The 22,562-nt window shown below is 44.6% G+C and overlaps 1 protein-coding gene across 10 annotated transcripts in view; it reads right to left on the bottom strand.

Annotated features, from left to right (window-relative positions):
- CADPS2 (calcium dependent secretion activator 2) overlaps positions 1–22,562 on the bottom strand; it is a 401,370-nt gene that overhangs the window by 141,519 nt on the left and 237,289 nt on the right. For all 10 annotated transcript variants that reach the window (XM_056846115.1, XM_056846117.1, XM_056846119.1 and 7 more), the window contains exons 10-13: positions 21,931–22,039; positions 20,873–21,073; positions 9,442–9,578; positions 4,950–5,137 (exon numbers count right to left, since the gene is read on the bottom strand). In XM_056846115.1, the coding sequence (XP_056702093.1) occupies positions 4,950–5,137; positions 9,442–9,578; positions 20,873–21,073; positions 21,931–22,039 (635 nt within the window). The remainder of the gene's footprint in view (positions 1–4,949; positions 5,138–9,441; positions 9,579–20,872; positions 21,074–21,930; positions 22,040–22,562) is intronic.

Here is a 22,562-nt window from a genome sequence, read left to right as displayed (position 1 = left end):
CTCTAGGCTGCACTCATGGAGAGGAACCATTTGTAAGACCCTCCATGTGAGGGCTGTAAGGGTGGTCAGCATAATGTGCACACATTGGCTTATGTACAGTGGTCCTAGACTGAAGCACTGGGTTTTCAAAAATGGCAGCTCTGCATGGACAAAACCTGGATGTAAACCTGCCTGGCATCATCTACATGCAATTAGAGCTTTTGCATAGGGCCTTCCAGAAATGTGAAGCTGCCTAATATCCTAATGCCCAACACATGATTTTGGCTATTCAATTAAGTAGCCTATAATCTCCACCTAATTTTCTCTCTGTGTCTTGTCAGTCTTCTTTGCAAACTAATTGCCTTGATCTAAGAGATTTCTCTTTAAGGCTGTTTAGATTATCCAGTAAGTCCATCCTTTTTATAAAAGTATAACTATGATTCAAGTAGTGATGAATCAGTTTAAGTTCATTTCCTCTTTTTGTCATTCTGGTGGGGGAAAAAAAGACAACGTTGAAATATTTTGCCCTGCTTATCACCCATTTCTCCCCCACCTCATTTTTTTAACATTAAAAAAAATTATTTTTACTCTGCTAGAATACTGGTGCAGAAATGAAATTACACGTGTGTGTGTGTATATATAAATATATGTTATGTGTGTACACACACACACACACACACACACACACACACACACACACACATATATATATATATATATATATATATATATATATATATATATATATATATAAAAAAAAAGAGAAAATAAGCTTCCTCTGCAGAAAAGATATTTTAAAAGCATTTCTATATCTAAATGTAATCTCTCTCACACCCACACACAGTTCCCTCTGGAAATAAAGAATCATTTTAAAAATTTCTATTTGAAAAATTAGTTATCATTTTACTTTGCTGGAGTGCTTGTGCACTTTTGTACAATGGAAAAATAAAAAACCGACAGCAAAATCTTTCATATAGAGGAAAACTTCATTTTTAATTTTAAAAAATATTTTATGCTGAATCTGTATTTTTTATTTTTCTATCCTGAATGTACAACTTTTATACAAATAATAAAATTGTGTGTGTGTGCTGCAGCAGTGGAATTTGTACATATATAGAGTAAAATATAATACTCTTAATAAAAATGAACATTTTAAAAACCATATACTACTTCCTAAGAAAGCAAAATTTCTTTCTGGGTATATTTTTATTTTCAACTGCATCAATGTTCAATTAAAGTTAAAATGAAAAGAAAAGAAAGAGTTTTAAATAACAAAAGGCCTGCTTAAGAAAAAAAACCTAGTTTGACCCCCTTCCTGCACTATCCCAGAATTCAGTTTAATGCAATGACTGACTTCCTTTGCATTTATGTTGCTTCGTCACTGCTTACTTATAGCACAAATGAGAAATGCAAATCTGGAAGATCAAGTGCCACGGCAGTAAACATTTTAAATAGGACACCTCCACAATCTCGGAAGAAATCGAACAGAAGGATGATTCCTTAAAAACCCTCAGATTTAACACTGATGCAGCACCACCAAGCTTGGTGTTGCAGAGGACACCGAAACACCAGAGCCCCAGCCAAGGGAATTTACAACTTGCAACAGATTTCGAAGGGTAGCTAATGTCAGGATAGTTTAAGAGGATAGCAAGGATGATTTAAGAGGGCAACAAGTAGCACAAGCAATGCTGCTACAGAACAACTAGTGTACAACAGAAATCCTTGTTCAAAATAAAATTGTTGAAGATGAATGTTAAGGAGGAGTGTGAAACATACTGAGAAAGTGCAAAGCTGCTCTAGACTCAAGGAACCATGTAGGGCAGGGTGGGTGAAACAGACAGACAGACCTTCTCAACTACCTTTCTAGAGTTTGCTAGGTTTCCAAAGTACTGGTGCATGCTGATAACATTAAGGTGTATCAGAAATAGGAGGAGGTCTGCACAACTTGCAACACAATAGCCAAAAAAAAGAGGCACTGTGGTTCAATGGTAGAGCACTTACTTTGCATGCAGAATGTTCCAGGATTGGATCCTGGCATTTCCAATTAAAAGGGTTTTAGGTGTCAAGTGCCGAGAGCTTTCTCTGCCTGGAGATCCTGGAGAAAGGCTGCCAATCAGAGTAGACAATACTGGGCTAGAGAAACTGACTTGGTATTAAGTAGCGTGATACAATGCTGTCCATCATCCATCTATGCTGGTCCCCCAAGGGATCTACAAACCTGACTTTGCTCCCTGACTGGTATGTCAAGTACCATAATGTATGGATGATGGGCTGCCATTGCTTAGGACGTCATGTTCTTGTGATCAATTTATGTAGCATGAACTGCAGATGCCAGGAAAACACTCAGAATGAGACAAATAATGGATTCTAACAAATCAGCCACAGATCCACCACATTCTCTGATTGTTTGGTAGGGCTGACTTAAGGTACTGTGCTGCCACAGGTGCCATGAGTTGGGGAGCAAACAAGCAGAGCTTCTGCCTCCTACTCCACTAGCAGATAATGAGGAAGGTGAGCCCCAGCAGTGCTTGCCTTGGACCCAGGCGGAAGATGGGAAGGTCAAAGAGGCAACAATAGCCACCTCACCTCTTAGAGTTTCTCAAACTGTGGTGCCCCAACTGGCCACCTGTGTGATGAAGTGGCCCCCACCAACCATATCTCAAGTCCATCCCTTGACTGAAAGGAATTCCATGGCATTCCAAGGCAGCAGAGATACGAATGGGTGCAAGAGGACAGCCAACAGTCAAGATTGTGCCTGAACTGGAAGGGAGGAGAGAGGAATGCAAGGAGCAAAGTGAAGATAGAAGGCAGAGAAGCAGGTTGTTTAGTAAGGCCACTGAAAAGTGTCAAACAAGAGCTTTTGTTATGTTTGGAACCACCACCTTTCCTGAAACCCATTTTATTGTATCCAAACATCAGTTCCTAACTGGTAACTTGACATATGAGGAAAACCATCTGTTTCATAAAATCATAAACCCATCCCAGCCTGTCAACTAGCAAGCCAAAATGCATTGGCAAGCCCATCCATTCTAAACCCCCACTCCCGCAATTTTCACAATATACAGCGTATACAAAAAATGATGCCATAATTCGATTTATGATCACTTGGTTGTTCTTAATAATTTCCATTTTGGAAATTTTCTACAGAGGAACATAGCTTACTTGCAAACTTAAATTAAAAATGTTGACTGCCTCTATATATCCTCAAGTGTAGAATTGTCAAATTAGAATTATTATGTATTCCAGCGCTTCTTCCACTAGATTAAACCCCAAAGAGGATATCCTTGAGACGTACAATTCAAAAACATGCTTTTCCTCTACAAAATTCATATGGAACACATACATGATAGAGGGAAATGTAAATGAAATATTAAATTAAGTTTCACCCAAGTCTTCTGTTCTAAGTTATGGGAAAATACCAAACAAAGCTGGGCAACTTTGGGCTACTCAAAAGTTGGACATTTAACCAAACAAGTCTTAACTGTTCTGACAGGAGAGAACTCAAACTAGCTTGGAAAAGACTGGGGCCACAGAGGGCAAGAAAGCAGCATGAATAGGAGCTGAGAGCATAGAGAGGCCACTCGCGGTCCAGGAATCAAGAGGCTTCAACCTCCCCAAGTAACTGAAGCACTGCCCAATGATATCGCTGGTTTCAGAACATTCAGACAGTGCACATGTATTTTTTTTTTAAAAAATTCTACTTTACAAACCAGGAGAACATACAAAGATTTTTGTTTCCAAGTTCAGCTCAAGGCAGAGTCTGGACTATGTTCCAAGGGGTGAAAAAAAGCAAGGCAAATATTTGGAGTGACTGGGTTTTGATAAGTCATCCTGATGTATGGGTAGCCCCAAGTAACTGGTGCATGTGTGTAAAGTACTGTCAAATCACCGCTGACTTATGGTTACCCCAGAAAGGGGCTTTCAAGGCAAATGATTAAGCAGAGGTGGTTTGCCATTGCCTTCCTCTGCAGAATCTTCCTTGGAGGTCTCCCTTCCAAGTACCAACCCTGCTAGATTTCATCGGATCTAGGAAGCTCAGATTGGGCTATATCATGTCACCTTCCCCCCCCCCCAAGTTACTTCTTAAAAGTAACAGAATAGAAAGGGTACCAGTTTGGCCACTCTCTTACTAATAACTCATACCAGATTACTTTCACTCCCAGTTAGAGGCCATTAGGCACCAGCCAGGTTGATGACAGAACTATATGCCTGGTCAACAATGAAAGCCCCAGTCAGAGTGCAATCTACAATGCAGGCCTACAGCTCTTTAGAGCAACACATCCTTTCCTTCTGGGAGGATGGTACCCACTGTCTGAAGTAGCATTGTAACTCATGGGCTGGATCCCACACAGAATTTCCTCTTGCTCTAGAGCTTCTGCACAAGTGCAAACACAAGAAAAACACCATGGTAGCTGCTCAGCTAAGTTAAACTTATTGTGTCCCCCTTGTGTTTCTGTTTATGCAACCAACTTCTGGGCACAATAATATTACTGGGGGGGCATTAGGTGTTGCAAAAGATTTGGTGCAAGTGGAACTGCACAGTTTATGTTTCCATTTGTGCAAAGCCATTATTTTTTTCATCCACTATAAATACACTAACCATCTGCAACCCCTGTTCTAACCCCCCCCACACACATACACTGGTTTGCATCTCCCTTCCCAGTGCTCCCTGGCAGACATGCAACACTCACACAAACACACCTCTTACTGAGAAGTGAGAAATGGCCCTCAAACACAGAACCTTCCGAGAGCTTGCATATATTTAGACCTAAGTCCGCCTTTTGTATAAAAACGTTTTCGCCGCACTCCAGAATGGATGTTGCTGTTCTGTACAAACTGAACTCTTGATGCTCATTCATTTCTTTGCCACGCAGCACAGCAAGTGGGAGACGCTCCATCTAAATACATTGCTCGTTTCCCCTCATCACATAGCCTAATGACATCTGCTGCATACTGCATATTAAAAATACCTGTTGCCATGAACATGAGAAGCACAAAAGGCAAAGCTGTAATGGAGCAAGGTTGGGTCAATGACAGCACCATTCTCTGAGTGTTCCATCAATTCATTCAGATAGCAGAGATGGCGGTGGCATCCTCTCACACCATAACGAGCACAATATTCATCTAGCACGAAGACCTGGCCTGGGCTAAACCAACCCTGTAAAGAGATGGGGAGGGAGGGGGAAAGCGTCACTTTAATGAAGCCGGATTAGATTGTTCTTTTCTTCATTGTTTTCAAACCAGATTCTCTCATTGAGAAAGAAAGTGGGGGGGGATAAGATAGTGCATACTCCTGGCAAGCTATTACATTTACAACAAATCAATTATAGCGGCTAGGCTCCAAATGACAACATGACTGAAAAATGTGACAAATGTCATGACAAACAGTTTCTTTTTCTCATGCTTTAATGTTGTATACTGTAAAACCTTCTAAAATATAAATTTACTAAAATGGCTAAAGTTGGTTCCTGCGTGTTAGCTCAAATACAGGAGAATAACAACAACAAAAGCGACTATTCATCTTATGGAAGGAAGGTTAGTTTTCTCCTTCCTGGGCTGACTTGGAAAAATTGTAGAGGAAGAATAAAGAAGAATGGTCTGGGAAAGTAAGATTACTAGAGAAGAAGCCAAGAGAGATCTATGTACAATAATAGTGCAGAGAGACTGGACTGAATACAAACCCTTTTTTAGACCTTATGATTAGGCATATCCAACTGCACATACCAAGATCACACACCACCTATGATCTTCCTGATTCATATGTTCACCATTTCATCTGAAATGTACCCATTTCAGAAGATAGTGACTGAGTATACCTGGAGGACCCTGGGGAATACATGTGGTTGGAGATTTCCAAACATAAAATCCAAAAATGCTCAAGAAGAACATAAATCAGCACTGGCTTTACCACTTGGTGTACCCCCATCCTGCAGCTTCCAGTCCTCTTAAGTACTCTAGCACTTGTGTGGGGACAGGAAATGTGGGGGGGGGCAGAAAATGTGTCCATCTGCAACTCCCGGTGTCAACATGTGGAAGCCAGCCATGGGAATGGTACTAGTCAAACAATGCCTCTGCTGAATAGGAATGGATAGGGGGACAAGATAGATCAAAATCTACTTTGTTGAGAATATTAGAGCACAGCATGCACCATGGAAGACAGCACTATACGGAAGTCCCAGTGCTATTCCAGTATACAAACAGCAAAAGAAGGGCATACTATAGGGAGGCAAGGAAGAACATGATCAAAGGAAGAACCACAGGAAGAAGCCACAGGACTCAAAGCAGAGGCATGGAGAATAGTAGCTTATTATAGTACTCAGGGGCCTGAGCCCATTGAGAAATCAGGAAAGTGGCCTGCAGACCCTGCAGGGAGTCACTAACTAGCATTTCTGCGGGAATACTGATGAAGAAGTCCTGATCAGGTTCCACCAGCCATTGGACCAGACAGGCAGACAAAAAAGAAAATGTGGAGCACCAGGATTTAGATAATTTCAGACATTTTAGCTTGTCAAAGCATTTAAAATGATCCTGGAAAAAAATATTTTTTGAGGTGGGGGGGGAGAGCTGCTTTCAGAAGTCAACATATTTAAATAATAAATGGAACTGAAGTAATTATCTTCTGATTTGAAATAGGGTTTCCTAATAGTTTTCCAACCAAGAACACCACACTTGAGTTTGACAGAGCTAAAAAAAGATGGTGGCGGGGTGGGGGCTTCTTGGTCACACAACAGTCTTTTGTGCAACCATTTCAAAAGAAAGTTTACTATTCTGCTTACATGAGTAATGTGCAAGCAAGGCTTGGCTGTCTGCAAAGAAAAGATGTACGAACGCTTTACCTTTTAGCCCAGCCCTATACCAGAAGCCTACCAACTGTGTGTACCAAGAATGTAGTCTACACATGATCCTCCCAATCGGTGCTTCAGGAATGTAGGCAGTGCATATTCCCAGCATACACAGTTGGATACCCCCAAATGCAATGCCTGAAAAAAATCTTGAAAGCATAGGAATTATGGCTGAAACAGAACCAAAATGAGTTCTGGTCACTTCCTTCAAAACATCTTCCCCTACATTTTTCTCCTTAAACACACACAGGCCTACGCACACAACAGTAGGCTGTACATTGTTAGTCAGGTAATGCTGTGGTAATGGCTTTCTTATTTTATAATTGCTTAGAAGCTCCCCACTGTCTACTGAAGAGTTCAATAAAGGAATTTTAGTATTGTTAATAATTTTAATCATAGGTTATGTTTAACCCTAATTGTTTCCCATTAGGTTGATTTTGTTTTGCAGGGAAATAGTGTGTGTAGCTCCTTTCACTTAATTTGCTGAAATGTTAAGATATACTTTAAAAGATATTTTCAGCACAGGTAGATTGAGAGGGTTCTATATAAATCATGTAAGGTAAAATGAGACAGAAATTCAAATACATCCCTGTCAGGCTGAAATATCAAAAAGCATCGTACAGGAAATTATTATTTTTTTCATTACCAAGTAGGTGTCTGGGGGTACCAAACGTGAGTGAGGGGAGAGACCAGGGGAAGAGAAACTGTTTCACAAAAAAACTGTCAGAGGGAAGATTCCCCCCTCCCATGGGGTAAACAAGGGTGGTATATGCACACATCAAATATTCTCTACCCTGTGCTTAGTATAGGCCACTAAGTGCAACCAAATGAGGGATAAGACTGGATGGGGATATGGGATGCATGGAACTGCACTTTCATTCCTATTGTGTGGCCTGTGAACATGCAGGGCCAGTAGTAAGAACATAAGAAAAGCCATGCTGGATCAGACCCAGGCCCATCAAGTCCAGCAGCCTGTTCACACAGTGGCCAACCAGGTGTCTCTGGGAAGCCCACAAACAAGACAACTGCAGCAGCACCATCCTGCCTGCGCTCCACAGCACCCAAGATAATAGGCATGCTCCTCTGATCATGGAGAGAATAGGTATGCATCATGACTAGTATTCATTTTAACTAGTAGCCATGAGGGGGGGGGAGGGTTTTATTAATTCCTATGGCATGCCATCTCTGTATAGGAATTACACTTACATAGGGAAAACTTTACCTTTTTTCAGGTGCATGCCTAAAATATTTTAAGGATGTACAGGCTAAAATGTGAAATACTCATGCTACAAACTCAAGTTTGTAAATGAGCATGCAATACAGGCACACAGAAGCTTTTGAGATCATAGACCACAGTACCCTTCTGGAGCAATTGGTTGGGCATTGGGGACACTGTGAATTGTTGGTTCTGCTTGTACCTGGCTGACTGATTCAGGAAGAAGGTGCTGGGGGACTGATGTTCAGACCCATGGTATTTATGCTATGGGGGTCCCACAGATATCTATCTTGTCCTCCATGCTTTTTTATTGACTTTGATTTATTTGTGCTATTGACTGAGACTGTTTTATTGATGCTTTTATTGGTATGATTTTCTTGTATTGTTTTCATTGCCTGTTATTCTGTTTTATTGTTGTGGGCCACCTTGAGAAAGTCTAAAGAGGTGGCACACAAACCTTCTAAATAAACAAATAAACATGAGAAATAGCCCTTATTCATCATGTGAAATAGTAGTTTTGGATTACAGGTACCACAAGAGACAAGAATATACCCTAACCAGAGAGTGTATACTTTGGTTAGACTAAACCTTACATGACACTCTTGTGCAATAGAAGAGGCATCTTCTCAGTTCTTTACCCCTGTTTTTCCTATGAGTGGGATCATTTTATTGCCCAAGAGAGGCAAACAACAGAGTCAAGACAAAGATTGTCCAGTAAAGGAACTAGTCATCACTGGTTCATGAGCTTCCTTTAATTCTTTTTTGTCTGTATTTTACACCCTCGTGATTGCACCCCCTCCCTCCCCACACACAAATACCCTACACTTTTTTTTGGCAAGTGAAAAAACTTCAAAATTCAGCCAAGAATGGTAAGTAATTTATCTAGGACTTAAGCCCATAAAGCTAACCTTGACTCAGCTGAATGCAAGTGCAATACGTCTATTTGTCTTTCTCCCCCTGTGGTTTTGATTCTATTCTTTGGCTTTCTTTTCCCTCCCCAGTCCATAAAAGGGGAGTGAATTACAAGATAGATGACATAATGCTTGACATCTGGCAAGCTGGATTTGTACCTTAAAATGCCTGTACAGGTGTTAGCAAATCCTACCACAGAGGGTTCCATATTTATTAAAGCCTTCTGTTTTTATTCAGCCCTCCCTAGAGGAGCAGATAAACCACGGTTCAGAGTCAGTTTGAGTCTATTATCTTCTCTATTGAGTGGCACAGCAGTAGTCTTCAAGTGTATAATTTTCAAATTTGAAGCCAATCGATTGAAATCCTTTATCCCAACCTCACGCACAGTTATTAAATGAGTCTGGAAGAAAAGACCACTTTGCAACAACTATTTCTCACGTTTTTCTCTCCTGCCCCCACCCTCACTCCTTTCATCCCAGCCTTTTTACTCACCAAGCAAGAATAGGAATCGTTCAATCGGTGATCCAAGGTCTGCCTCTGAAGTACTCTAAAGAGTGTGGCATGGTCAAACTTGCAAGGATTAGCAGAAATAAACTCATCCATGCCATGCTTCTGCACACGATCGGCAGCTGGATTGTGAGGAAGGAGAAAGAGTGTATGAATTGAGATGAGATGATCCCACTTTAAGACTCTGATTTCAGGTTTAACTGGAAAATAGCTTTATTCAGATTTTTTTCTCCCGTACCTTCTGTCCCCTCACTGTCACCCCTGCTTCTCCTCCCCAGGATAAACTGCCATCACTATATCATCGAGGCAAACAACCAGGATTTAAATATAACCACACGGAAATGGATAAATGGCTCAAAGGCAGGGAAACTCTCTTCCAGGGATCAGCTAAATCACACTCAGTTCATCTTGACCAAATCCACCCATACTTATTTTCAGAAAGGGGGGTGCAGTGTTTATTTTAATAGTGTGCGGTGCCTCTGGAGAACTTCAGCGATAACACATATTGGCAAAACACATAATGTATTCTTGGAAAAACTGTTTAAATAAAATACTCTGCTAGTTGCCGGATTACTGGACCTTGTATCTGTATAACACATACTTACACACGTCTGTACTGATGGGCATTATCAAGATGTCCATCACAGACCATAGTATCAAAGAAACATCATCTCTGGAAGCCCATTTCTCAAATGGCAAACTGGAGCAGAAATGAACACACTAGCTTGGTGCAGGGTCATTTCCAGCCTCCTGCTTTTTATACTCAGCTTTTAATAAAACTAACCTTAATGTAGTAATGGCAAAAAGCACCTCTAACTGAAATCGGGAGCAGTAAAAAAAAAATGAGTGTGTGTAAATTATATATAACATCTCAAATGGCACTTCAATCACAGACCTGAACTTATTGTTTGCAGATTGCATCTTTCAACGCCTTTGAACCCCGCGGGTTTATCAAAAGACAAGCTCTAGTGATTGCTTTCGTTAATGGGTATGTTTTGTCAAAGTCCTCAATGTGAGTTTGTCTACCACGTATGGACCGAAAAAAGCCTTCCAGTGGCCAAAAGGACTAGTTCTGCATTAGCACATTAGCTCACTTAGATGCTCTATGCAACACTGGGAGAGAACAGTTTGCGATCAACTCCAAATTGACTTAACCCTTACAATAAAGTCTCTGTTTCTTTGTTCCTTTAATTTCAAATATAGGTCTTTTTATGTTCATTACTAGAAAAGATGCATCCTTAACGTACTTTTGGAAAGGGAAAACCCCCCCTGCATAGTACAAATCTAAAATTTCTATAGAAAAGGAGACAAAAGTTTATTGATTAAACCCAATTATAGAGTCCAGTTCATAATAAAACTCTATATTGATTTGCAGGCATGATGCTAACATAATCAGTCACATTTAGAAATTTAGCCCCAGATCATATTGATCCATGTCAAGTTCAACTTTCAGCTGTATTTGCAGATGGAAGAATTATTTAATTCAAGCTGAAGGATCTGCAGCATCTCATGTTGAAAAGATGCACAAACTAATTCATATCACTTGGCTCTGCACTGTCAAAGCAGGAGTCACATTCATGTGACAGATTTCACCAAGGTGGATATAGCAAATAAACGGTGTGACAGTACATTGATGATTTAAGGTATGAGATAATCACCCACAGAAACTGCAGTATATTTTGCTGGAGTTCATGAAGCAACACCATGTATGATTAAACACCCTTTAGGCTATAATCCTGTGCACAGTTAAATCCCACCGAAGTCAGTAAGACATATGTGCAACTCAGTGATAGCAAAAGAGCACCCAAAAAGATCCTCATTTATTCCACAGCTAAATTATAAAAAAGAGCTCATCTTATGCATGAAGACATATTAAGAAAAATAGTAACCAGTGGGAATTAGCTTTGTCTGGATGGCATTTTAATTCCGATGCTGTGTGATTTTGATTAAACAGTTTGCTATTAATTTAATGTTTCTGAATCCCTCCCCGTTTCCAACAATTCCATCACAATTTATCAGCTGTTTGATTGCTGCATAAAATATATGCAATATAGAAAGAAAAGAGAACAGCTCTCCTTTGTGCTTTGTCTCATGAACGTTAATTCAAGCAAGCCCTCCGTGAAGAATCTGTAGCCTTGATCTTTCTTTATGTTGTTATTGCGCTCTCTCTTTTATTAAAAGAAAAAATACGCATTTGTTTATGTGCAGTTATTAATGCTTTTGAAGATCTATATGTATTTATTGTCTGCTGTTAGGCATTTAAGGCCTTGACTACTTGTTTATACGCACATCAACACAAATTGATTCCCTATTAGTCTGATGGCCGTATGAGAACAAACATGGGAGGTCAGCCAGATACATTTATTTTATTAATATACTGGCCAAGGTTGAACTAACATCATTAAAATCATTCAACAATATAATAAAACCCTAATGTATAATAAATACACCATAACATTTAAAAAGTCAATTCCTAATGATTAAACATTGCTAGACTATTAACAGGCCCTGACCTGGATGGCCCAGGCTAGCCTGATCTTGTCAGATCTTGGAAGCTAAGCAGGGTCAGCCCTGGTTAGTATTTGGATGGGAGACCACCAAGTAATACCAGGGTTGCTGTGCAGAGGAAGGCACTGGCAAACCACCTTGTGAGGGTCTCTGTCTTTGTGTCTCTGCTTTCCATCACCTGCGGTGTTATCAGTGAACTCGTAAAAGCAGTTCACACCTTCTGGTCTCAGGCGCCAGGCCTGATGGCCCATGTATCTTCCCCCCCCGCTGTTCTTCCTGCCAGTACTCCCTCAGGCCGGTGCGGCCTTGGAAGTGTGATAGCCGCACCAGACTTCCTGGGATCCGTCTGATGTTTTGTATTATGCCAAGCTTGTAACTTCCCATAACAATAAGTGTGAACCCCAGTGCCCCAGTGCCCTGGAGTCAATATATTCTGTAAACCCGTATAGCCCCTCACTTGCAACTTTCTACCTGTGCCTGTCTCATCTCCTGAAGGCTTCAATAAATCTATTGTTTCTGTATCAACGTCTGAGCAACTGATTTGGAGAAGCAAACTCAGAGAGGGGGATCTCTCACATTAAGTTGCAAGTCCTTGCCTCTCGGACTGCAGCTGTACCGCTTTGGACAGAATGTCAGCCGACGAGGACACCACCCCTAACCCCGATGCCCCCAAGGAACCGGACGAGCCGGAGAAGCCGGACCCGAAGGAGGAGGGAGCCAAGCCAAAGGAACCGAAGGGTCGCGCACCCGACCAAGATCGGGACGGACGTCCCCGGGGGCTTACTTATTGGCTGGACTCTCCCAAGGGCTGGTCGCTCTCGCGGACTGCGGCGAAGGATCGCCGGTTGGCCTTCCCCAGCACGGGACTCGAAGGGGACCCGGCCCGCAAAGAGGCCCTCATGGAGGAAGAACGAAAGCAGTGGCAGGAAGACCGCCGGGCTATGCAGGAGCAGATGGAGATCATGCAACGCGTAATGGGTGAGATGGCCACGACCCTAGATGCGCTGAAGTTGCAACCTCCAGCCGGTGCTCCCCCAGACGGGGCGCCGGTAGTTCCGCCCGCAACCCCTGCCCCCCCGGCCCGTCGGGACCTGAAAGTCACGTATGACGGGTCGGGAGACCAGTTGACCTTTTTTATGGTCCAAGTAGACATTTTTATGCGGGAACAAGGCCGAACCTTCGTTTCTGAGGAGTCCCGGGTGCAGTACGTGGCTTCCTTACTGCAAGGGGAGGCGGCTGCCTGGATGGTGTTGCAGTATGAACTCCGCTCGCCGGTGCTGCGAACCCTGGACGAGTTCATGGTAGCACTCCGAAACCGTTTTGAGGACCCGACTCTGGGTGAGCGGGCTAAAGCCTCCCTGATGCAACTGCGCCAAGGGACTAAGTCGGTGGCGCAGTATGCAAGTGAGTTCCAGTCACTGGCTAGCCGAATTCTGGACTGGAGTGAAGCTACTTTGGTACAATGTTTCAGGGAGGGTCTCAACCCAGACCTCCAACATTGGGCCTTCATGCAAGGGAACCCCCCGGATGTGGAAGGTTGGGTTCGCCATGCTGCTGACATCGAGAATCGCAAACAACTCCTGAACTTGTCCAAGCAACGGCTTGGGCGAGACCCCAGGCCCCGAGGTGACCGTGGCCGGGAACTCCGGCAAGGGGGTGGCGGGGGTCTCTCGGCCGCGGAACGCCGCAAGCGGTTCGAGGCCGGCGTCTGCCTGATCTGCGGGGGAAAGGGTCACTTTGCATCGCAATGCCCCTCTCGCTCAGGCCGTCCGACCCCCCCCCGCCAAACCCAGGCCGAGCCGACGAAACCGGCCGCCGACAGCCAGCCTCGCCGCAGAAGTGGACTACTGAGCCGGCGCTCCGGCGCACCCTCCGCTCTCCACGCGCGCCCCCAGGATGGGGCATCCGACTCTACGGTCCCATCGGGGTCCCGGATTACAAATACCGTCTTTGATTCGGACGGCTCCCCGGAAGCCACCACCCCGTCCCCCTCTTCCAGCGAGGAGGAAGAGTGGGAACAGCCGGCAAAAAACGCCGTCGGTCTGCTGTAGAGGGGGCTCCGCAGCAGACCGTCCCTATCGTTGTGCAAGGAGCTCCACCGATGGTAAGCGCCCAAGAGGACAATGTATTTGTGCGTGTTCATCTGTCCCTACCCAAAGGGGGTCCCCCGTTAGAGGTCCCCGCGTTGGTCGACTCGGGGTGTGCCCGCACCATGATAAATGAGGAAACAGCCAAGAAGTTGGGTGTCCGGCGCAAGCGGCTTCCGGGACCCCTCCGTTTTTCCCAAATGGACGGGAGTGACTTTAAACGGGGCCCTGTGACCCACAGAACTGCAGCCGTGATTATGTCCGTGGGGGAACATTGGGAACGGTTGTATTTCACCATCGCCCCTATTGTAACCCCTGTGGTGTTAGGGATGAACTGGTTAAGGGGACACAATCCCTCCATTGATTGGGTTAAACGGGTGCTTTCCTTCCCCGAAAACCCCTGTGGGTTGCATGACAAGGAACGGGTACTCAGAACTCCAGCCGCCGCACTGGTAGGGTCCCCCGCCCCAGTCTCTCCTCAATTACCCTCTGAGTACTCGCAGTTTACTGATGTTTTCGATGTTAGAGAGTGCGACGAACTGCCTCCCCACAGAGAAACGGACTGTGCCATCGAGATTGTAGGGGAAGGCAAACTGTCTAAGGGAAAGGTTTACCCCATGAGCCCTAGTGAAAAGACTGTATTGCGAGACTATCTGGATGTCAATCTGGCGAGGGGTTTCATACGCCCCTCCAAGGCTCCTTATTCAGCCCCAGCTTTCTTTGTAAAGAAAAAGACGGGAGATTTAAGACTGTGTATTGACTTTCGCAGACTGAACGCAGTCACCCAGTCTAATGCTTACCCCCTCCCTCTTATTCCTGACCTTCTAGCACAATTAAAGGAGGGCCGAATCTTCACCAAACTGGACTTGGTAGAAGCCTACCACCGCATTCGTATCAAAGAAGGAGACGAACCCAAAACGGCCTTTTCCAGTTGTTTTGGGATGTTTGAGTACCTGGTCATGCCGTTCGGACTTTCGGGGGCTCCGAGTGTCTTTATGCAATTAATTAATGAAGTTTTGCATGATTTACTGTTTCGGGGGGTGGTGGTATTTCTCGATGACATTCTCATTTACTCTGAGACCATGGAAGAACATGTGCGCCTAGTGCGAGAAGTGCTCCAGCGGCTGCGGGAGCACAAACTGTATGCTAAGGTGTCCAAGTGTGAATTCCACCAACCTTCTATTACATTTCTGGGGTATGTGATTTCCCACCAAGGGTTGGAAATGGACCCCGCCAAGGTCCAGGCGGTGCGGGACTGGGAAACCCCCACTACCCGCCGCCAACTTCAACAGTTTTTGGGGTTTGCCAACTTTTACCGGAATTTCATTCCCAACTTTGCCCAAGTTGCGCTTCCCCTCACTGCCCTGTTGCGTACCAAGGACAGGGGGGCTAGCGCCGCACTCCCCTCAGCCCGTCTGCAATGGTCTCCCCAGTGCCAGCAAGCTTTTGAACGTTTAAAGCTACTTTTTTCATCCGAACCCGTTTTGGCTCACCCGGATTGCACCAAGCCCTTCGTGGTGCAGGTGGATGCCTCGGATGTAGCCATGGGCGGGGCCCTATTGCAGAGGGATGAGGGGGGACGGTTGAGGCCATGCGCCTACTTCTCCAAGAAGTTTTCCCAGTCCGAAATCAACTGGGCCATTTGGGAGAAGGAGGCAGCAGCGGTCAAACATGCCCTTACCATATGGAGACACTTCTTGGAGGGGGCCGAGCTGCCGTTCGAAGTGTGCACAGATCACAAGAATCTTGAGGCTCTCAAGGGAGCTAGAAAACTCAATGCCAAACAAATTCGGTGGGCCCAATTTTTTGCAAAATTCCGGTTCACCCTCAAACATGTCCCTGGCAAAGAAAATGCCCTAGCTGATGCTTTGTCACGACTTCCCCAGTATCGCAACGATTTCGATCGCCCCGTCGACTCCCTGTTCACTCCCGAACAGCGAGGGGAAGTCCCTGGCTTGGCCGTCACCACCCGATCCCAAGCCCGCCAACCGGAGACCCCCCCTACGCTCAAAGGTATCCCGGAAGCATTCCAACAGCGACTCCGGGACGCCTCCTTACAGGAGGAGGAGCACCATCTCCTCCCCACTGGCTTGGAACGAACCAACACTTGGTGGGTGCAAGGGGGGAAACTATATGTCCCATCTTCCCTTCGCAAAGAAGTATTGGGACTTGTACATGGGGCCAGGCTAGCGGGTCATTTTGGTTTCATAAAAACGCTTCACCTGGTTCGAAGGCAATTCTGGTGGCCCGGTATGAGATCTGATGTAGAGTTGTATGTGCGCAGCTGCCCCACCTGCGCCACAGCCAAGAAACGGATGGGAAAACCCCCGGGGCTTCTCAAACCGCTTGAGAACCCCTCCCGTCCCTGGGAAGTCATCGCCATGGATTTTATCACCGACCTACCTCCAAGTCGGGGGAAAACGGTTCTCTGGGTTATCACAGACCTCTTTTCCAAACAGGTTCATTTCGTTCCATGTGCAGGTCTTCCTTCAGCCCAGGGCTTAGCTAAACTGTTCATCACGCACGTCCTCAGGCTACACTCGATCCCGAGGAAGGTCCTCTCCGACCGGGGGGTCCAGTTTGTTGCCAAATTCTGGCGGGCTTTCCTAAAGTTAATGGGAGTGGAGGAACAGGGCCTTTCTTCCGCCTATCACCCCCAAACGGATGGTCAAACGGAACGAGTAAATGCGGTAGTAGAATGTTATTTGCGTTGCTATGTAAATTTCCACCAGGACGACTGGGTCGACCTGCTGCCATTTGCCGAATATGCGTACAACAATGCGCCTCATTCCTCTACCGGCTTTAGTCCCTTCCAAGTTATATACGGGACGGATTTTGGCCCTTTCGGTTCTGCCCCCGTCTCGCCAGAGCTCCAGTCTACCCCTGATCTTCAGGAGTGGATTCAGGTGGTTAAATCCACCTGGCCATGGTTGCTCAAAAATCTGGAAAGGGCAAAAAGCAAGTACAAGGAACAAGCAGACAAACACCGGTCTCCGGGATGGGAACTCAAGGTGGGGGAGCAAGTCTATCTGTCCACCAAAAACCTCCGCTCTCTTCGCCCCTGCAAAAAACTGAGCGACCGTTATGTAGGACCTTTCCCCATTGCCAGAGTAATCAACGAGGTTACCGTGGAACTGAGTCTCCCTAAGACTCTCAAGGGAGTTCATCCAGTCTTCCATATAAACCTCCTCAAACCTTATGTAGCAGCTCCCCAGTTCCACCCCCCTCCCGCTCATGAGATTCCTACCGTAGTAGGAGGGGATACCCATTTGGAAATATCCAAGGTTTTAGATTCCAAATGGAAGAAAGGGAAACTGTTTTACTTTGTTCGCTGGAAAAACCTTGGCTCCGCTCATGACGAATGGGTGGCCGCACCCCACATGGCAGCTCCTCGCTTGGTCCGTGAATTCCACCTCGCTTATCCCGATAAGCCTCGTCCTCTCGGAGGGGGGCCTTAAGGGGGGCAGAATGTGAGGGTCTCTGTCTTTGTGTCTCTGCTTTCCATCACCTGCGGTGTTATCAGTGAACTCGTAAAAGCAGTTCACACCTTCTGGTCTCAGGCGCCAGGCCTGATGGCCCATGTATCTTCCCCCCCCGCTGTTCTTCCTGCCAGTACTCCCTCAGGCCGGTGCGGCCTTGGAAGTGTGATAGCCGCACCAGACTTCCTGGGATCCGTCTGATGTTTTGTATTATGCCAAGCTTGTAACTTCCCATAACAATAAGTGTGAACCCCAGTGCCCCAGTGCCCTGGAGTCAATATATTCTGTAAACCCGTATAGCCCCTCACTTGCAACTTTCTACCTGTGCCTGTCTCATCTCCTGAAGGCTTCAATAAATCTATTGTTTCTGTATCAACGTCTGAGCAACTGATTTGGAGAAGCAAACTCAGAGAGGGGGATCTCTCACACACCTCTGATAGTCTCTTGCCATGAAAACCCCAAAAGGGGTCGCCATAAGTCAGCTGCGACTTGACGACACTTCACACACACACACAGATTATTAACAAGTGGCGCTCTTCTCTGAAGCATAGGGCAACTGTGGGCCTGGAAAAACAACCAGGACCCCCAATGAAGTCGATAGCAGCATGGAGGAAGGTAGGGAGGCCAGCTCCGATGACAACCATTGTTGCCTTCAGCTACAGGCAGTTGCTCACACAATCTGATGCATAATGAACAGTGCTTCTGGATGTGTGTACATCAACCTGTGATGAATCCCTTCTTTGCTATATTGTGGCCAGGTAGGGCTTTTGCCCAGCAAGGCTTCTGATTGGTTGTGAATTTTTTTAAAATGTTGCTTTAGCAGCAGCTGTTAACACAGCACAAGAATCTACACAGTGGCAAGCATTTTGTGGCTGGCGCTGCCTCCTGCAGCAGTCATTCTGTTGCTGCACCCACGGTGCCATGTCAGAATTCCAAATGGGCCTGCATGCTCAAAAAGGTTGGGGACCCTGGCCCTAGAACCTGAGTGGTGGCAGTTAGTTAATGCCCTTGCCTGCTCCAGGCCTGAAGAGAGCAGGAGGAAAGGAGGGGGTGTGGGGGGAGGGAGCGATCCCTAGTGGGGACATCCCAACTGTGATAAACCTGCACAGCTTCACACCATTCTGTGACACAGCTCGACTAATGAGGCTTCTGGTAAAGGAGGAGTTGTGTGCTCTTCGGGCAGAATGCTCATACAGAGAGTGTGTGTGTGCATGCGCGAGTGCATGGGTTAAGTGAGATCATCAAGGCTTTTGTGACATTGCTACATAGCGATCAATGCCCTCTGTGCAGAGTTAATATAGGGACATCTTTGGTGTGCAAAACTGTGGTTGATGGGCAGTTGCAGTAGTTCCAAGTATATTTTGGGAGAAGTTGACATTGCTATATTAGCTCTTGGTTCTTCCAATGCTTCTTGTACTTTCTACTTTACAGTTGGAAAATGTTCTGGATCCCAGCTATGTTACACTGGCATTTGATATATTGATCCCATAATAGTTTTATGATCAATTTTTGTTTTGTACATTTGTACATTGAAATGTAATTCAACTTTATTGCACATCGCCTTTGAAATGTAAATCACCTTTATTGCACATTTTAAAAAAGGCAGAATAGGTTTTTATGAAATAAATGTACATGATGATGGCTTGAGAGCCACTAACATATGCAAACCACAGAATTGAGGCTGCAAGACTACAGTTCTGGTGTACTAAACATTTGACATACAAGCTCAACATTTTAAAAAAACTACTATGTAAACTTGTTGACAATGTTACTTTAAATAAACAGTCTCAGCTAGGACTGTTTTCCATGAGTAAGAATATTAATTATATTCAATTCTTCACAATTTCAGGCTCAAACTACCAACAGTGATGACAGATCATTTACTGAAATTTGGGCAAGAAACATGAATAAAATCATTAGTACATTATCTTGATACTTACAGGACAATGATTAGCACATTACTTCTGCAGGACAGTACTCAGCTCAAACCCAACCCCTCTCTGACTCTTCCTACACACTGAGAGACACTGTCCTTCAGTGTTACTCCTCTGAAGATGCCGGCCACAGCTGCTGGCAAAACGTCAGGAAAGAAAATTCCAAGACCACGGTTACACAGCCCGGATAACCTACAAGAACCAATGAATAAAATGCCCCCACAGGAGCGTTGCAAAAAATGTCCTTTGTTTTCTATTATGGGAATTTTCCATTAGCCGACTTCTGCAGGATTATGTCTATGTAGCGAAAGTCGGCTAATGGAAAATTCCTATAATAGAAAACAAAGGGGATTTTTTGCGAAGCTCCTGTGGGGTAGAGGTCCCAGATTTTTCAGGGTAGCTTTCAGGGATTCTCCTTGCATGAATCCCAAAGTTTGGTGAAGATTCGGTCAGGGTGTCCGGTGTTATGGGCTCTGGAGGGGTCGCCCCCTCCCTCCTCCATAGACAAGCATTAGCCGATTAGCAAACAGAGAATCTCTTACCTTCCAGTATGGAGGTGGGAGGGGGCGACCTCTTCCAGACCCCATAACTTTGGACCCCCTGACCCAATCTTCAGCAAACTTGGGAGTTCTTGCAAGGAGAGTCCCTGAAAGCTACCCTACATGTTTGAGGGCTCTATCTCAAAAAAAGTCTCCCCAGGAGCTTTGCAAAGCCTGGGGAAAACCCAAAAAAGCCAGATAATTACCCGTTTTTTTCGGGAATGGCCAACTTAGCTTTGGCTTCCCCCCAGGTTTTGGAGTTCGGTAAACCCGAACCTGAAATTTACTGAAATGGCTTTTTTTCTGTTCAGGTTTCTTGATATGCACAGCCCTAATCCAATCCATACCTCCTTCTGCTAACCACTGGGCAGACACACCCCACCTAAGCCCCAACAAATGGGAGCTACACCTGGCATCTGGGATACAGCCCAGGATCCATGTGCCATTTGCTAAAAACTGTTCAGACTGGGAGGAACTGTGGCTGTTTCACCCAACCAGCACCTTGATCCCCCTTCCTCCACTGGGTGCAATCTTGGTTGGGTGCTGTCATGACTACCACAACTGGTCACTGTAGCTTTCAAGTAGATGCTGCGCAGCCACTGGGCCATGAAGTGACCAAGATCCACAACATACATTTTCAAACAAATGAAATTGCTAAAAATAAAATAATGTCCTTTAGTATTGTTTCCATGGGAATAAATATTTGAACTTTAACATATTTTTAAAGGTAATACAACGGTAGTAATGAGCGGCAAGTCAAGCATTCTGCGGCTATTAATGGCACAAACCTGTCAGGGAAAATCAAGTTTAATATTGATGAACTACAATAAAGAATTTCATGAAGTTAAAAAAAATAAAAATAAACTTACTGTGTGACAGATCGGTGTGGATATTGCTTCCTTTTGAGTTCATCTTCTGTGCCTGACTTGCAGGAACAGGCTTATAAGACTGACCCGTTGCTCTGTACATGGCTTGAACCCACAGGATTCTATCCTGCTCATCATCACTGGCAAATATCACAGTGTCACCTTCTTTTACAGCATTGAAGAACATCTGGCCACCTTGGAGACCTGCAAAATTGGGAAGTCAGAGTCAGGGCTGGCTCCAGCGATTTTGCTGGCTTAGATAAAAACCGACTTTTCCCTCAGAAGGCAAAAATAAATCTGTTGCTTCAGTTCCCACAGACAACTGATAAATATTAAGAATTTTTAAAAAAGAAAATCATGTTCCCCCCCACACCCTTGGTGGTTAATCTTATTTTTTTTAATATAGTAAGACCAGAGCCCGGAGGCGCAGAGGGGTAAGCTTCAGTACTGCAGTCAAAAGCTCTGCTCATGACCTAAGTTCGATCCCGACGGAAGTCGGTTTCAGGTAGCCGGCTCAAGGTTGACTCAGCCTTCCATCCTTCCGAGGTCGGTGAAATGAGTACCCAGCTTGCTGGGGGTAAAGGGAAGATGACTGGGGAAGGCACTGGCAAACCACCCCGCAAAACAAAGTCTGCCTTGGAAATGTCGGGATGTGACGTCACCCCATGGGTCAGGAATGACCTGGTGCTTGCACAGGGGACCTTTACCTTTTAAAACCAGATATTGATTTTGAAAGAATTGTGTTAACGAACATGTACAAATACTATAATTTGTTTTAATGACTATTGTATTACTGAAATAGGTCTGTTGACTGAACAGTAAAATCTGCTCTCTCTATTCCAATAGAGTCAAGAATAGAACAAGAGAAGCACCCAGTTGATACTGTGCAGTAAATAATTACCGTTTAGGAACTCTGCATTTCACAGCAGCGAACACCTGAATATGCTATGATACTGGCAACTTAGACTAGCATTTTTGTGATTTTTTGCATGGTTCCAAAGAGAATCTATCTGCAAGAATACAACAGTTACATAACTAGTGAGCATTTTATCCTAAAATACCTGAATGAGGCGCTGTATAGTCCACTGTGTATCCGTCAAGCTGCATTAATTCCTGAGGCTCAGATTTCTTCTCTCTGTAGCTGCACATAGCAAATGTGTACTGGCTAACCTGTGTACAGAAAGTTTTAGGTCTGTAATATTTCATTACATAATCTTAGTTATCCATCAGAAGACTATTGACATACAGTGCATAGTTCACTGGTGGAAGTGACAATTTAAGGTGCAATCCTGTCAGAGGTAAGTCCCATGTTATTCAAGACGGCTTACTCTCAGGATAGAATCCTTAGGATTGCAGTCCAGATACTAATGATATGGCTACAAATTACCTTTCACATAGCTACCCACCATGCAGTAAACATGAGAAATGAATTCAGCAATAGGGGCATATTGGTCTTTAGTCTCTTCTCCAAAAACATAGGCACTTAAGTAGTCTAATTAATTATACCATTGATCTGCATTACAATGTAAAGTCATCAATGACTGTGAAACTACCATGAAAAAACAAGAAGCACACTGAACAGGGATTCATTGACTCTTGATAAACTTAAACTATTTTCAAGGATTGGAAGCAGTATACCAATATGAGTTTTTAAAGTAACACAGGCCATCCTGCATTGGGTTTACTTCTTGCC

This window comes from Euleptes europaea, chromosome 3, assembly GCF_029931775.1.
Source record: "Euleptes europaea isolate rEulEur1 chromosome 3, rEulEur1.hap1, whole genome shotgun sequence".
Taxonomy (NCBI): Eukaryota; Metazoa; Chordata; class Lepidosauria; order Squamata; family Sphaerodactylidae; genus Euleptes; species Euleptes europaea.
The sequence above is the reverse complement of the archived record's forward strand: the minus strand, read 5'-3'. Positions and strand labels throughout refer to the sequence as shown.